The sequence below is a fragment of the Bubalus kerabau genome, chromosome 19 (assembly GCF_029407905.1).
Source record: "Bubalus kerabau isolate K-KA32 ecotype Philippines breed swamp buffalo chromosome 19, PCC_UOA_SB_1v2, whole genome shotgun sequence".
Lineage (NCBI taxonomy): Eukaryota > Metazoa > Chordata > Mammalia > Artiodactyla > Bovidae > Bubalus > Bubalus kerabau.
The window spans coordinates 27,210,884-27,226,499 of record NC_073642.1 but is presented as its reverse complement, the minus strand read 5'-3'; the positions used below and the strand labels follow the sequence as shown (position 1 = coordinate 27,226,499).

Here is a 15,616-nt window from a genome sequence, read left to right as displayed (position 1 = left end):
ACCGAGGCTGCATGCAAGCATACACATATGCACACACATGTGAATTCATGTTCCCTTATACATGTACACACAGAGACACACATACATGCATATGTCTAGATACATACACACACACACACACACACACCAAAAATATCTACCTAGGGCTGCTGAGATGCAGCCAGGCTTGAGATTCACTGCAGAGACAGAGTCCACCATGTTTCTCAGTGTAGTCAAGAGAAGCAAATTCAGAAACATGAGGTACTCTCCCTTAAAAATCACGAAACACAGCCTTACTTAAAGAAGGCACCTCAGAAGACATGTACAGTACGTCCCCTATATATGAACAAGTTCCATTTCCGGAAAGCATTCATAAGTCCAACAAAGTTAGCCTAGGTACCCAACAAACACAATCGGTTATATAGTACTGTACTGTCATAGGTTTATGATACTCTTCACACAAAAACACAAAAAATAAAACATTTAAATCTTACAGTAGTACAGTACTTTGAGAAGTACAGGAGTAGAGTACAACGCTGCACACAAGGGCTGGCATTGAGAGACAGAAAGGAGGTGGGAGATGGTAGAGCTGAAGGCTCATCAGCAATAGGAGACGGAGGACAAGCTGAGAGGTCATTCATGCCTGAGGTTGATGGAACGCATGTTCGCATCTTTGAAAGTTCCCAGCTTAAAGGTTCATATGTAGGGAACATACTGTAGTTGCAACCCTTGTTTTAAGAACAATGCAATGTAAAGCACAGGAAGTAGAGTGCCTCCCTGTGCGAGGTGACAACACGGGTTAGAGGGACTGCTGGAATTAAAACTAATTTCCCTAGTTCAAAAGGTTTTGTGCTCATCTCACTTTTGCAAATTAAAACTTTTATGAATCAGCAAGCCTATTATTTAAAGCAATCCTGTGGTGGAGGGTGAGGAATCCTTCTAATATACAAATAATGATATCCTAAGTACAGCTGTGTTGAGACTTCAGATTCTTATACCCAGGGCTTCTTAAAGTGAAGCAGAATTATGGCCTCAACACTGGCTTAAGCAAAATCTAATAGAGTAAGTCTGCTACCACCATGAACAGTACAATCCCCGAAGGCAGATTCTGGAGTCTTACATGGGGTTATTAATATATGTAGTTGTTGTTGTTTAGTTGCTAAGTCGTGTCTGACTCCTTCGAGCCCCCATGGAGTGTAGCCTGCCAGGCTCCTGGGTCCATAGGATTTGCCAGGCAAGAATACTGGAGTGGGTTGACATTTCCTTCTCCAGGGGATCTTCCTGGCCCAGGCACTGAAGCTGGGTCTCCTGCACTGCAGGCAGGTTCTTTACCCCTGAGCTACCTGGGAAGCCCTCATATGAGTAGAGTAATTATTAATTTGGAGAGAGGGACAGAAAGGCAGGCAGTAGCAGAAGGTTGGGAGTGATGTCAAGGACTTGCTCTAAGTGACCTCAGGATACTATCACTCTAATGACTTCAAGGGAAAAAAAGGGGGGTGCGGGGAAGGCTTTCCATCAATATTCCATTGTACCAGTCGAGTTTTCAGACTGAATTTTGATAAGATTGAGCCTCCAATATCGCCTTAAATAAAAACAAGTATGTTCAGAAGAGGAAGCCCATTAAGGAGTAACTGACCATTGACAGAGAAACTGAAGATGCTTGTCAGATCTCTGGTACAAAATAGAACCATCGGAGGGAATTCCCTGGTGGTCACTGGCAAAGACTCTGAGTTCCCAATACAGGAGGCCTGGGTTTGATCCCTAGTCGGGGAACTAAGATCCCACAGGTTACAACAAAGATCCTGCATGCCACAGCCAAAACCCAGCACAGCCAAAGAAATAAGTAAATATTTTAGAAAAAAAAAAAAAGAACCATGGGAAAGTGAGGTGTAGTGGGATAAGGGTGACAGCTCAGGATCTGGTTGTGCTAGAGAGAAACCCAGCAATGACGGATGGGGGAGGGCGGATTGAAGAAGCAGGCACAGTCCAAGAGCACTGGAGGAGGGGAGTGGAGCCACAGCAAACCACAGAAACACACCACACCTGTGTCAGTTTCAACAGGCCTGCTCTTAAGATTACATTCTTATTAGTGGGATATTTGCACTCTGACTACCTTGAATGTCAAGCTGCTTCTATTTCCATTCTAGGAAGATCACTGTGCATTCACGTATCACACCATTCACAGAACATTCTCTTTACTCTGTCCCTAATCGGTGAAACTAAGGCAGAAACACGAGCATTCTTCCTTTCATCGTACCATAGAATTCCCTCTGAGAAAACTGACAACAAAGAAGTTAGGTCGTTAACTTTAACCTGCTTGGGGAACTAGTCACTGTTTGGCTCTTCCCAGGAGAAATCCATCCTGACTCGTAAATGTAAACAACATCCACAACCAATAGCAGATGCGTTTCAAGATCCCACTACCTGAGGGTATCCATTACAGTCTTCCCAAGACAGAGATTTTCCAATTATATGGATCCTTTAAATCACAAAGGGAAAAGTTATAAAAGAGCAACACATGGCTACATATTTGAAGTTTCTCTAAAATCTAATCCGTCTCACACAAAAAAGAAAGTTTCACATTAACAACAGGCAAGGGAAACTAGCTTAGTGGCCAGTACAAGTACAGGATCAATACATGTGTGTTTGATGGTTAATGGCTCATTAGTTGAAAGAAGGAATGAATGAAGGGAAATGGTCTTTTGTAACTTGTCACACTTTAGACCGTAAAGAATCCACCTGCAACGCAGGAGCCCCAAGTTCGATCCCTGGGTCAGGAAGATCCCCTGGAGAAGGGAATGGCAACCCACTCCAGTATTCTTGCCTGGAGAATTCCATGGACAGTGCAGCCTGGTCCATGGGGTTGCAAAGAGTAGGACACAACTGAGCAACTAATACTTTTGTACCTAGACACTGTAAGTCCTTTTTCCCCCCAGCATCTCTGCTTGTGACATCTTAGTTCCGTGACCAGCGGTGAAACCTGGGCCCCTGCAGTGAAAGCACAGAGTCCTAACCACCGAACCACCAGGTAATTCCCTGAAAATTCTTATTTACCTTCCTCTCTCAGCATTGCTTTCTCTGACAATGTTACCAAATGCCTCTCTCCTCCACAGTTTTTGCATGAAGCAACTTCTGTAGATGGTGATGGCAAACACTACCAACAAATTGACTCACAAATGCCCCTACTTTCCTGTTTCTCTAGATGAAAATGTTTCAGCTAAAATTCTCCCCACTTTACTTACACCTCATTCTCTGAGTTATTTGCTTGTTTGGGTTTACACCTTCAAATCAGCTTGATTTTGATTCACTCTCTCTTGAATCACAAGCCCCAACTCTGCAGCCTAAAGCTGCTCACATCCAAAAAGGACGTGTGTTGAGGAGGCTTAATCCAACTACTTAATCCCACCTTAACCAACAGGCAGCTTTTCCTGCACAGATTAATCACTCCCCTTCCCCCCAACCCAAATTACAACACTGCCCTCCAATAAGGTTGCGATGATTTTCATAGTGTCCTTTCTACAGATATGTCTAAGTGACTCCAATTCACTCCCTCAATTGCTTGGCTACACAGCATGCTTGTAAAGGGCATCAGTAATTCAAAGGTAAAACATGTCCCAACCTTCAAGGCCTCTACCATGCTTAGATTGTCCACTGTCTCTCTCACTGTTCCAATACCAACCGCCCGTAGGCTGAACAGTGTCTATGTGTGTGTGAGTGTAAGCACGTGTCCCACTCCCAAAATTTGTCTCTTGAAATCTAACCCACAGGGTGATGTTTTGGGACATGGGGCTTTTGAAAGGTGACTAGGTCGGGAGGGTGAAACCCATATGAATGGGAAAAAGGTAAAAGTGTTAGTCCCTCAGTTGTGTTTGACCCTTTGTGAACCCATGGACTGTAGCCTGCCAGGCTCCTCTGTCCATGGAATTCTCCAAGCAAGAATACTAGAGTTGGTTGCCATTCCCTTCTCCAGGGATCTTCTCGACCCAGGCAGGGATTGAACCCAGGTCTCCTGCATTGCAGGCAGATTCTTCATCACTGAGCCCCCTGGGAAGTCCTTATAAACCAGCCCAAGAAAACTCCCTTGGCTCTTCCACCTTGTGAGGACATAACGAGAAGCTGGCAACCAAAAAAAAGGGTTCTTGCCAGAGCCTGACCGTGCTGACACCCTGATCTCAAGACTTTCAGCCTCTAGCACTGACAAATTTGTGTTGCTTTTAAGCCACTCACTCCACGGTACTTTGCTATAGCAGTCGAACCTTATAAGACATCAGCTTCTTTCTTCTAAGCTCAGTCTACACCCTCCTTTCAAATCCAACCTCTCTAATGCATACGTTTCAGTCATTTTTCAAATGCTTAAAATAATCACCTCTTGCCCAACTAGCAATGACCCACCTTTCTTGCCTTCAAGTTTACTTCCTCCCCAAACCCTTACTTGAGATGACTTGCCAACTTACTTAGGGGATGTGCTGCCTTTATCTGTGGAAACACCAGGCAGTGATTGTGTCTGAAGTCCTCCACCGAGGACTGGACGCATCGCTAGAGCATGCGGAGAGGGTGGGCCAGAAAGTTTGTTCAGATTTTTCCACATCTTGAGAAACCCAAGCAAACATTTTGGCCAATCAACATGGAGAAAGGATGCAAAGAAATACAAAAGGGTCACTGTTACTCTGTTGTCCAACAGAGAGGCTTCAAGGCTGCAAGCATGAGAGACAGTGGATACAAAGTGGATCAGACCTTGAGCCAATACAATTTTTTTTTTTGAACCAATACATTGTAACCTTTTTCTTTGCCTATGATTATGCCCATGGATACCAGATCCTAGAGGTAAAATAGATGCAACTTAAAAATTAGGAAAATTTGAATCTATTTAATTTATTTATGGGATGCCCATATCTGCAAACCACTAAACAAATATTTAATGAGTTCCTATTATCTTAAGGCGCTTTGCCTGTTGCTGGGAATACAGAAGACAGGAAGTCCTTGCCCTTAGGGAACTTCCAATTTAGTGAGATGCAGTTAAACAACAAGAAACAGCAACACAATGTGATTAGTGCAGGTGAAGGAACAGTACCACCTGCACAGGAACACCAGGCGCTCATGAACCCAATCAGGATCCAGTCGGGATGGAGAACTAGGGGCACAGGAAAAGGGCCCACACAAAAGGCCAGGCAAGCACCAGAAGGCCTTACAGTCCTCCTAGGGGAACAACCTAAGTGCAGAGATGGAAATGATTTAGGATGGGGTTGGCTTTCCAATCAGAGTTCTGAGCAGCCTGGTTCATCAGATCAGAAAACAGAAAGTTCCCCAAGGAAGGCATGAAGACTGGGAGTAGAAAAGGGGACCTGAGGGGCTTCCCTGCTGGCTCATTGACAAAGAATCTGCCTGCCAATGCAGGAGACACTGGTTCAATCTCTGATCCAGGAATATCCCACATGACGTGGAGCAACTAAGCCCACGTGCCACAACTCTAGAGCCTAGGAGCTGCAACGAGAAGCCGTCACAATGAGAAGCCCATGCACGGCAACTAGACTAGCCCTGTTCACCACAACTAGAGAAAAGTCCACATAGCAATGAAGACCCAGCACAGCCAAAAATAAAATAAATAACATTTTAAGAAAGAAAAGGGGATCTGAGCTAATCAGCCATAGAACAATGGGTATATGTGGTGGGAGGTACTGCTGCCGGGGCCATGACCCGAAGAGTCATAAACGGGTGGAGAAGAGGGCATCTTCCAGGCAAAGTAGAACAGAAATCTACAGACAGCAGACCAAGGGGAAAGGCTGTTCAGGGATTGCTTAGCTTCAGAGTCAAGTAACTCCTAGCCTATTAAAATAACTGAGACATGTATATGCACCTCCAGAAAAATGTGATAAATCAGACTGCATGGTAATGTGGAAACAGTCCTAAACTAGCAATCAGGAGACCTTCCTGATCTTCCTTGAGCCTCTGTCAAATGAGGGTGCATAAGGACAGTGTCCATAAATGAGAAGGTAAATTAACTTAGTCCTTCCCAGCCTGCATTCTTTTTCTTCTTAAAAAAAAAGAAAACAAAACATAGTCTACATGTGCAGTGCTCACAGGCAAAACTACTGCTTTGCGAGACATTTGCTTCAAATATATAGAGCGCTGAAGAATTGATGCTTTTGAACTGTGGTGTTGGAGAAGACTCTTGAGAGTCCCTTGGACTGCAAAGAGAACCAACCAGTCCATTCTAAAGGAGATCAGTCCTGGGTGTTCTTTGGAAGGACTGATGCTAAAGCTGAAACTCCAATATTTTGGCCACCTCATGCGAAGAGTTGATTCATTGGAAAAGACTGTGATGCTGGGAGGGATTGGGGGCAGGAGGAGAAGGGGACGGCAGAGGATAAGATGGCTGGATGGCATCACCAACTTGATGGACAAGAGTTTGGATGAACTCCGGAAGTTGGTGATGGACAGGGAGACCCGGCGTGCTGCAATTCATGGGGTCGCAAAAAGTCGGACACGACTGAGCGACTGAACTGAACTGAACTGTGTATTTGTGCTTGATCTAGATGCAAAACATAAAATGTGTTCCTTCTTGTGGGGTCACAATCAAAAAAGTTTGAAAAGCACAAGGTGTGTAAGGTTTCTTCAAATCCTAAGATTGTCATTTAGCCTTTAAGGTCTAACCTATTTAATAGGTGAGTAAATCAACCTTGATGTGAGTTCTGGCATAAAACTAAATAAATTCCGAGCAAAGGTGAGCTATGTGCTCAGCTTTGTGCTGTGTGTCTGTGTGTACTAAATTACTTCAGTTGTGTTCGATTCTTTGGGACCCTATGGACCATAGCCCACCAGGCTCCTCTGTCCATGGAATTCTCCAGGAAAGAACACTGGAGTGGGTTACCATGCCCTCCTCCAGCGACACAGGGACTGAACCTACATCTCTTATGTCTCCTGCACTGGCAAGCAGGTTCTTTACCACTAACACCACCCCATCACACAATTCAAAATTTAACCTTACCCAAAGCCATGCCCATAATTAAATTACATATGACACATGTCTCCGGGAAATCATTATGTCTCCTGTATGTTGTAACACAGACACACCTGCATATTCAGGGCAAAGGACTTGCCTCATGTCTGAAAAAGATTTCATTCTAATCTAGACACTTACATATAGGAACAGTATTCTACAGAAATTTCACCAAATAACCTACTCAAGGTGGGATTATGTTTCACTTTAAGAAGATCTAATGCCAACCCTTAATTTTAATACCTTGACCAACAGCAGCTACTAGTGATCGATCGTGTGTGACAAATATGTATGTGAAACTCTTTATTGAAACAGGTGACTTTTTAACTACTTGTAGATTCTGACTCGGGGGCTTCCCTGGTGGCTCAGCAGTAAAGAATCCACCTGCCAATGCAGGAGACAAAGATTTAATCCCTGGATTAGGCAGATCCTCTGGAAAAGAAAATGGCTACCCACTCACTCCAATATTCTTGCCTGGAGACTCCCATGGACAGAGGTGCCTGGTGGGCTACAGTCCATGGGGGTCTCAAGAATTGTACAACCTCAGCCTAAATCACTTTCAAAAAGCTTCATCCAAACAAACCCCTTCAAGACTTGCGGAGAAGAATGTGAATAAGCAACGTATGAAATCCTAAGTATTTCCCTGTTGGACAGGCCATTTTCCCAGAAAGGCACAGAATAATTTATGAACATATGCATGAACAGGAATGAGGACAAAAATCACTAATGTTGGCAGTCTGCAAGTGCCAGGCAAACACATTTTAGATAAAGACGACACCTGTCAGTAGCTTAACAGTGCCAATTATACCTATTCTGGGGGCTCTTTCACCTGAAGCAATCCGATGCCAGAGAAGACATGACCTCAGGTGTTTTCAACATCCTGCTACTAGGTGGCTGGGATGAAGTCACAGATACCCAGACTGGAGCACAAACAGGTGGACGTGACTTGCCCACTTACCCGACTTGTGGGTAACTAGAGACTAAAACTCAAGTTTGGTTTGCTGGTCTTACCATGTCTAGCCCCAAAACCAAGCCCCCAATTTGTGCCTCGCACATAAAAGACTCCCTCAGTAAACACTTCCTAGTCCTCCCGTGAATGCTAATTCAAGGTCAGAAGATTCCCCAAGCCCTTTAAGCACAAGATTCGAACTCCTCCTGGGGTTTTTTGTTTTTGTTTTTTTAACTAAGTTTCTGATAAAGATGACCGGCTCACCACCACCAGCTAAACTTCCTGATCGCCTTGCCAGCTACTCAGCCCCGAAGTCCAACTTCACACCACCCGACCTTCCAGCTCCCTCCAAGACCGCCCAGACGTGGCCCCGCTGAGCACTTTACAACCGGAACGTGTTTTGGAAGCAGTCCCGCCGCGCCCCCTGACTTAACAAGGAAGGAAACACGAGGTTTGAGCTCATGCGCCTTGCCCAAGGTCACTTCACCCTGAGGCCCTCCAGCCTCTGGCCGCCGGCTCACACAAACTCAACGCGGACCAAGTTGTCTCTGCCCCGTATTTAAGCATGCCCACACTGCCACTTGTGGTGCCCAGAACCACAAAAGACCCAGCCGGGGAGATGGGGGGCACCCAGGCGTGCCAAAGCAGGCAAAACCCTGCGAATCTGAACTCTCCAGGAACCAGAGGGCTGGCGGGGTTCTTGAAGGGGGTGAAAGAAAGCCAGGGATGGAAAAGAAAAGAGAAGCCACCACGGCCGCGGAGGGGTGTGTGTGCGCGTGGGGGGAAGGAAATCTCTGTTCGCCCACAGCCCCGAAAGAGGGTCCTTTTCCCCTCAGGCCGCCCCAGAGGCCCCCAGGGGATGCCAGCCCGGCCCCCTCGCAGCGGCCGGCCAGGCCTGGCGATCCTCGCCGGGCTCACCGGGTGCGCAGAGCCTGCCACGCGGCGTCGATGTCGGCGTAGAGGTTCTTCTCGGAGGGCTTGCCGGAGCTGACGCCGTAGCCGGAGTAGTCGTAGGAGAAGATGTTGCAGTTGATGCGGGAGCCCAGGCCGATGTAGAAGCTGCACATCTGGCCCAGGTCCACCGCGTTGCCGTGCGAGAAGAGCAGCGTGTAGCGGCTGGAGGGCGCGCAGCGCACGAACATGCAGCCTAGCCGGTTGTCCCGGGCGGTGCGCGAGAAGAAGACCTCGACGGCGTCCAGCTCGCGCTGCGAGTACTGCCAGTCGGCGCGCTCGCTCAGGTGCAGGCTGCACGCGCCGGGCCCCGCGCCCCCCTCCTCGGGCTGCTGCGGCGCCGGCTGGGCCGCGGCGGAGGCGGAGGAGGTGGAAGCGGCCGAGGCCGGAGCGGGCGCGCCGGGGCCGCGCTGCTCCGGCGCCAGCACCGTGTAGGTGGGCTCGGGCGGCAGGAAGGCCAGCTTGGCGGCGATGCGGCTCGGGCAGGGCGGGCAGCAGAAGAGCCAGCACAGCTCGCCCAGCGAGAAGCCGTTCATCCTGGGGCCTGGCTCGGGCATCGGGGCGGTTGGAGCGCGCCGCCGCCGCCGCCGGCACGGCAGGCAGGCAGGCCGGCTAGGGAGCGAGGGCGGGCGGGCGCGCGGCGAGAAGCGGGCGAGCGGAGGGCGGCTGCGGCCCGCCCGCCCGGCGGCTGGAGGAGGGGGCGGGGAGGCGCAAGCGGGTAGGCGGGGCCGGCCCGGCGGGCGCGGCGCTGGGAGCCGGGGCGGGTCAGCAGCGGCCCGGCGGGCCGGGAGAGGCTCGGGCGTCCGGGGCCCGCGCGCGGCACACAAAGCCGGCGGCGGCGGCCATGCCGGCTGGAGCGCGCCGCCCCCACCCCTGCCCCCGCCCCCCGGCTCCCGCACGCCCGCCGCCGCCGCCGCCTCTTCCGGGTTACCGCGGGCCCGCGCCCCCGCCGGGACCCGGGCCGGGCCGGCGTCTGGGCGGGGCTGCCCGGCCGCCTACCCCGACTCCGCGCGCGGGGGCGCGGGCACCTGCTCTGGCCTGGGAAGCGCGTCCTCCTCCCCGGGACGCCCAGGCGCCCGGAGCAGGGGGGCGCCCCCGCTTAGGGTCTGTATGCAGGGGCAGGTGGGAAGATCCCCAGAGGGGTTCCGGGAGGGGACGCTGGCACCTTTGCCCCGCTGGGAAGCAAGACCCGAGCGCTCCGGGTTAGGCATGGGGGCACGTGGGCCGATCGGGGGACGGTGGAGGGTGGGGACAATTGAAGGGGAGCAGGTACACTCCCGAATCCGACTCTTGCTCTCTCTCCCCTCTCCCAGGAATTCTCTTCCCTAAATCCAAGTTTTCTCATGCGTGGAGATTCTTGGGGATTTGTTGAAGAATTAACGAATGAAAGAGACTTGAACCTGAAATTCTTGGCTCTTTGTGCCCATTGGTGCTTTCTGAGCTGGCTCTTCCCGAAGTCTCAGGACCATCAGGCGAACTGGTGGTGTAGGATAGAGCGCCAATGGATGGCTGCATCTCCCTGTTACAGGAGTTGTTTCTGCCTATATAGCTACAGCATTGAGCTTCCCTGGTGGCTTAGTGGTAAAGGATTCGCCTGCTAGTGCAGAGACCCAGGTTTGATCCCTGGGTGGGGAAGATACCCTGGAGTAGGAAATGGCACCCCACTCCAGTATTCGTGCCTGGAGAATCTCATGGACAGAGGAGCCTGGCGGGCCCCAGTCCATAGGGTCGCAAAGAGTCAGACACAACTTACCAACTAAACTACAGCCACAGTATTACTTTCCTAGGGGCGTGACTGGGCCTTCAGTAAATCCTGTGTCCATAGAAGTCAGCTATTATAACAGGGCCACTCTGTATATTTAGTATTATACTACGTTGACACTGTCATTTCTCATCTCAAGGGCAGTAGATTTTCTAGTGTTAACTAGGTGTCCTTTACAGCCTTAGTTCCTCTAGACTTGTTTCTGGAATCCAGTACTTTTAATGGTCTTAATCAGGAAAGATTTTACAATGATTTAAATCCCTTATAATCTTGGCACTCACCTTTAAGTGATTTTTTTTTTTCAAATATTACTCTCGGTGCCTTGAAACCGAGTAGGCTCTGGTGCCAATTTCACAGAGCCTTCCACAACTTCCTTTTTCCTCCTGATTTGGCAGCTGAATTCCCTTTCAGGAATTGACAGGAGATACCCTTACTGATTGCCAGCAGGGCAGCTAGAGACAAGGAAATTGGCAGCATCACCACTCTGGGTCTCTTGTGTTAACTCACAGATGTCCAGGAGAATTTAAACTTTCCTCCTGGCTTTTGTGGAAGGTGTTATTTTTGAGCACCCTCATCTAAATGAATTTGCCCATCTTGATTTCAGTAACCTTCAGGACCAGGTTTGAAAAGATTATTTGTTCACTAAAATAAATTTTAAATGTTGTTGAAACTATCCAAGAAATTGGCTAAAGAAAACTTGGTTAGCAAAGCTTGTTCAGATTAAATATTTGAAGTCTATTTTAAAGTTATTCACACTTGGTGACCTTTCACCCAAAACCAATTTTTTTCTTTCTTTCTTTTAATTTATTTGGCTAGCTGAAGCATGTGGTATTTACTTCCTCAATCAGGGATGGGACCCACGCCGCCTGCATTGTAATCGTGGAATCTTAACCACTGGACCACCTGTTGTTGTCACTCTCTGCGACCCCAGGGAAGGCCCCAAAACCAAATTTTTATCTTCTGGAGGTTAGGTTTCCCTTTTTAAAAAGGTGTATAACTTGCTACTCGATACAAAAATACTGTTTGTATTCAGCATCTATTGATGTAATGTTTCTTATGCTCACATTACCTAAGATGTTAGAACTTTTGGGCTGAAGCTATAAAGAGAAGACAGTCCCTGCTTTCAAACACCTTACAATTTAATTAGAGTATTGGCAGAAGATTCAGAATACTTTCCCTGTGAATTTTTTAAAGAGAGAGAGAGAGAACAAACCAAAACTCCAAAAGCCAAGGAAATGGTTTTGAACCATTTGCTGATTTGACCATCACCTGATTCAATGGTGATATTTCTGTGGGAAGTTAAGATGATTAGCCAAGTGTGTCACTCCCTAATCTTTTCAAGATTAGAATAGAATTTGGAGGACTTTCCTAGTGGTCCAGTGGTTAAGACTCTGTGCTTCCAATGCAAGGGGTGCAGGTTCAATCCCTGGTTGGGGAACTTGCTGCCCAGCCAAAAGGAAAAATATTTGTTTATTTATATTCCTAAAGGATTTGTGGAGCGTCATGCAGTGCAATACCAATAAATAATAAAAGCCTGGTTTTAATTTTCATCCTCTTAGAAGATTACACAGAGGTGGATTCAAAGAGTGTTTATTTCCCTGGACAGTATGTTGGTTCAAGTTTGTGGGAATATTAAATTGAGACCCTCTTTTAAATGAATTTGCCCATACTGATTCCAGTAACCTTTCAGACCTGGCTTCAAAAGACTGTCTTCACAAAAGTGATTTTTAGATGTTTTTGAGCTATCCAAAAAGTTAGCTAAAGAAAATCTGGTTGACGAAGACTGTTCAGACTATGTATCTGAAGTTTATTTTTAAGTTATTCACACTTGGTGAAGTTTTACCCCAAACCAGTTTCTGTGTATGCTGTAGAATAGAGCTCCCCAAACTTTCTCACCTCATGCCTCTTCTAGTCATAGTCAAATTTATCTAGCCCCTCAACACAATGCCCCTCCCCAGGAGGGAGAGTTTAATATCTCTGCCACACCTCTCACACCCACGACAAAGGTGGCAGCCTGTCTTGGCATACTGGTTGCAGAACTTCAACATGCAGCCCAGGAAGAATAAATTTGCCCTATATATTTGCAAATATATTTTCAAAGGTCAGGGATTACTGACTGATCACTTTGATCTTAAAGAATGTCCGTGTGGCTGTTCCTGCATTTTAGAGGAAGAGAGAAAGGTAAAACTTCGAGTCTGGGTCAGCAGACATAGTTACTAAGTACTTACCATGAGTTAGTCACTGAGTCAATCTGCGGAATGCAGAGGTGACTAAGACAGCTCCTCCTGCCCTCAACAAGCTCACTGAACGATTTGCTACACAGAATAACTGCATCCTGCTAAGCCATTCTGGGTCAGTAAACGGAACAGTATTCCAAGTAGTTAAATGCACTGGTCTCTATTATTAATATTGGCTTTTTGCACATTGAAGTTTTCTTCCAGATCAGTCTGATCTTCTTGATTTCTTCCTGATTCTGAGTTGCTCAAGATCGCCCCACTTGTGACAGCATTTTTCACTGACCATCAGAGGATATTTATGCTTCAAAACTGGATATGGTTGTTTCAGTGGAAGGTAAAGAGAGATCGAAGATACATCAACCCCTGGGAATTCCCTGGTGGTCCAGTAGTTAGGACTTGGCGCTTTCACTGCAGGGCCCAGGTTCAATCCCTGATCAAGGAACTAAGATCCCACAAGCTGAACAACATGACCAAATTAGAGGGGGAAAAAAAAATAGAGTGCCCTGTTTTATTTTTTCTTTCTTTAAATTTAGGACTGAATGCTCTGTGAAGGCTAGGATGATGTCTGTTTTGGTCACTGTTTCCTCCATGCCTCGTTTAAAGAAGATGCTCATCAAATATTAATTAAATCATCAATTAAAGAATGAGTGAGTGATTTAGTGAATGCATCGAGACCAAGGTTATTCCTTCTCTTTCAGACAGTATTGTCAGAGTACAGGCTTTGAGAAAGACACAAAGAAGCCGAAGTCCATGCCAGCATCCCCCTAGGAATAGACTACACATGTCCTCTGGCTAAGGAGTTGTGGCATTCTTCCCATCTTTCTTACTATCGATAACAGTGATTGGGTTTGTTCTGGGCAACAATGCTCCTAGTTAAGACACAAAGTCACCTGGCCTCCCCTGCTGTGAAGACGGCCACAGGACACAGTTCTGGCCAATAGTCTCTAAGCGAAGTGTTTTTCGGAGCTTCTAGAAAGATTTAACAGAGCCAAACTCATCTGACATGTTTCTCTTTTCCTGTCCCTTAATTCCCACTTGGTTTGCAGGCATTATTATTACTAGAGCTATGAGAGCCACCTTGCCACAATGAGAGTGAATTTCGTAGTTGAAGATGGTGGAGTAGAAAGAGAAAAGTCTAGGCCCTTCACGACACTGCTGAACAACTGCCCAGCTTTGCCTTCACCTGGGCTTTTTACTTTGTTTTTAAGTCTTTATTGAATGTGTTACAATACTGCTTCTCTTTTGTATTTTGGGTTTTTGGCCACAAGGCATGTGGGATCTTGGTTCCCCAACCAGGGGCTAAACCGGCACCTCCTGCATTGGAAGGCTGAAGTCTTAACCACTGGACCACCAGGGAAGTCCCTGAGCTTCTTGTTATATGAGAACAATAAGTCACTTTATGTAACTGTATTAATAGTTGAGTATTTTGTTACCTGTAGCCTAATGCAATAATTAGGAATCTGATTCAGGAAACAGAAACGAAAGAGCCAAACATTGTTCTTAACTGCTTTCTCAATAAAATCAAAGACTATTTTGTTGATAACAGTGGAATAGCTATGGCTGCTTTTTCCTCCATTTAAAAAAATTATTAAAGTATGACTAAAGATGGGGTAGATTTTTGAGGCGATATCTATTAAACAAATCCTTTGGAAAAGTGAAGAAAATCAAGCCGATAATTTTGAAGATAGCATAGTTGACATTTGCGGCCATTCTGGGAAATCTGAGCCAGTGCTCATTAGGGTAAGGGCCTGCCATTCAACTGAAAGCTTTTGGAGGTGAAGTATCTTTTTCCCAGAACCTCTCAGCCTGAGGGCTCTTATCAAGAGTGTTGTAAATGAGGTCACTGGAGCCCCAGCTGGGGAGAGCTCAGAGACCCATGAAATGATGAGAAAGCACCAGAGAAATAAGGATTGAGAGAAATCAAACACCAACCACCCACAGATAGGTGCTTACAGTTCCATCCTTCGCATGGATGATTATGTCCTCAGACCTGCATTTCTTACTAGTCTTCTCCTATTCACGGATTCTTAATGGGAGGGCCAGAGTCCCCAAAATCTATCTCAGAATTTGGACTTGATGAGCTGCTTGAAGATAAGAACTTGTTTCCCCTGCACAATCAGCATAAAACCTTATGTCCTAGCACATAATAGGAACTCTAAACAGACTTAAGTGGTTATTGGGATTCAATTTCTAATAATCTCTAAATGCTTGTTTCATGTGCAAACATGTAATAGGTTAAAGAAGTGATTTTTTTTAAAAATGGGAAGTGAGAAGGCACAGCCTTTTATATGTTGAGCTTGCAATTTAGTTTTGTGGTGATAATGAACAATACGGCTTCATTCTTAAGGGTTTTTTTTTTTTTTTAATTTTGGATAGCTGCACATCAAAACTATCCATGAATGATTGATCTGTAGTGTTATTCCAGGGAATTTACAATAATGAATGTTAAGGACATACTCAAAAAAACAGTAATATCGGCATAAGACCAGACAGATCTAGCTGTCTGTGAATATTTCACATGTAATAAATTTGATGTTTCAAATCGGTAGGATTATACTTATTTCAGCAATTAGCTAAATATTTGAAAAAAGATAAAGTTCAATTCTGATAGATTAAAAAAATCAAAGATTTTTTAAAAAGGAAACCAAAAGACAGCTGGAAAATATAGATGAAGATTTATATATCTTTGAGCAAAATACCAAAGGCAGAAACCACACAGGAAAAAGTTAGTGATTTGACCA

At 46.4% G+C, this 15,616-nt stretch overlaps 1 protein-coding gene and 1 long non-coding RNA gene across 4 annotated transcripts in view; one reads left to right on the top strand and one right to left on the bottom strand.

The window, feature by feature from the left end:
- Positions 1-9,474, bottom strand: part of ABHD17C (abhydrolase domain containing 17C, depalmitoylase) — a 57,723-nt gene extending 48,249 nt beyond the window's left edge. The window contains exon 1 of the mRNA XM_055555690.1: positions 8,844-9,474. Coding sequence (XP_055411665.1) covers positions 8,844-9,433 — 590 coding nt within the window. The 5' untranslated portion in view covers positions 9,434-9,474. The remainder of the gene's footprint in view (positions 1-8,843) is intronic.
- Positions 9,475-9,846: 372 nt separating this feature from the next.
- Positions 9,847-14,313, top strand: LOC129633770 (uncharacterized). Of its 3 annotated transcripts, XR_008705273.1 has the most exons (4): positions 11,469-11,604; positions 13,069-13,209; positions 13,409-13,522; positions 14,144-14,313. It is a non-coding gene; the product is annotated as an uncharacterized LOC129633770 (long non-coding RNA). The 3 variants fall into 3 exon arrangements; XR_008705274.1 differs by lacking the exons at positions 11,469-11,604; positions 14,144-14,313 and adding an exon at positions 9,847-9,980 and having other exon boundaries at positions 13,409-13,638; XR_008705272.1 differs by lacking the exon at positions 14,144-14,313 and having other exon boundaries at positions 13,409-13,638.
- The last annotated feature ends 1,303 nt before the right edge of the window (positions 14,314-15,616 follow it).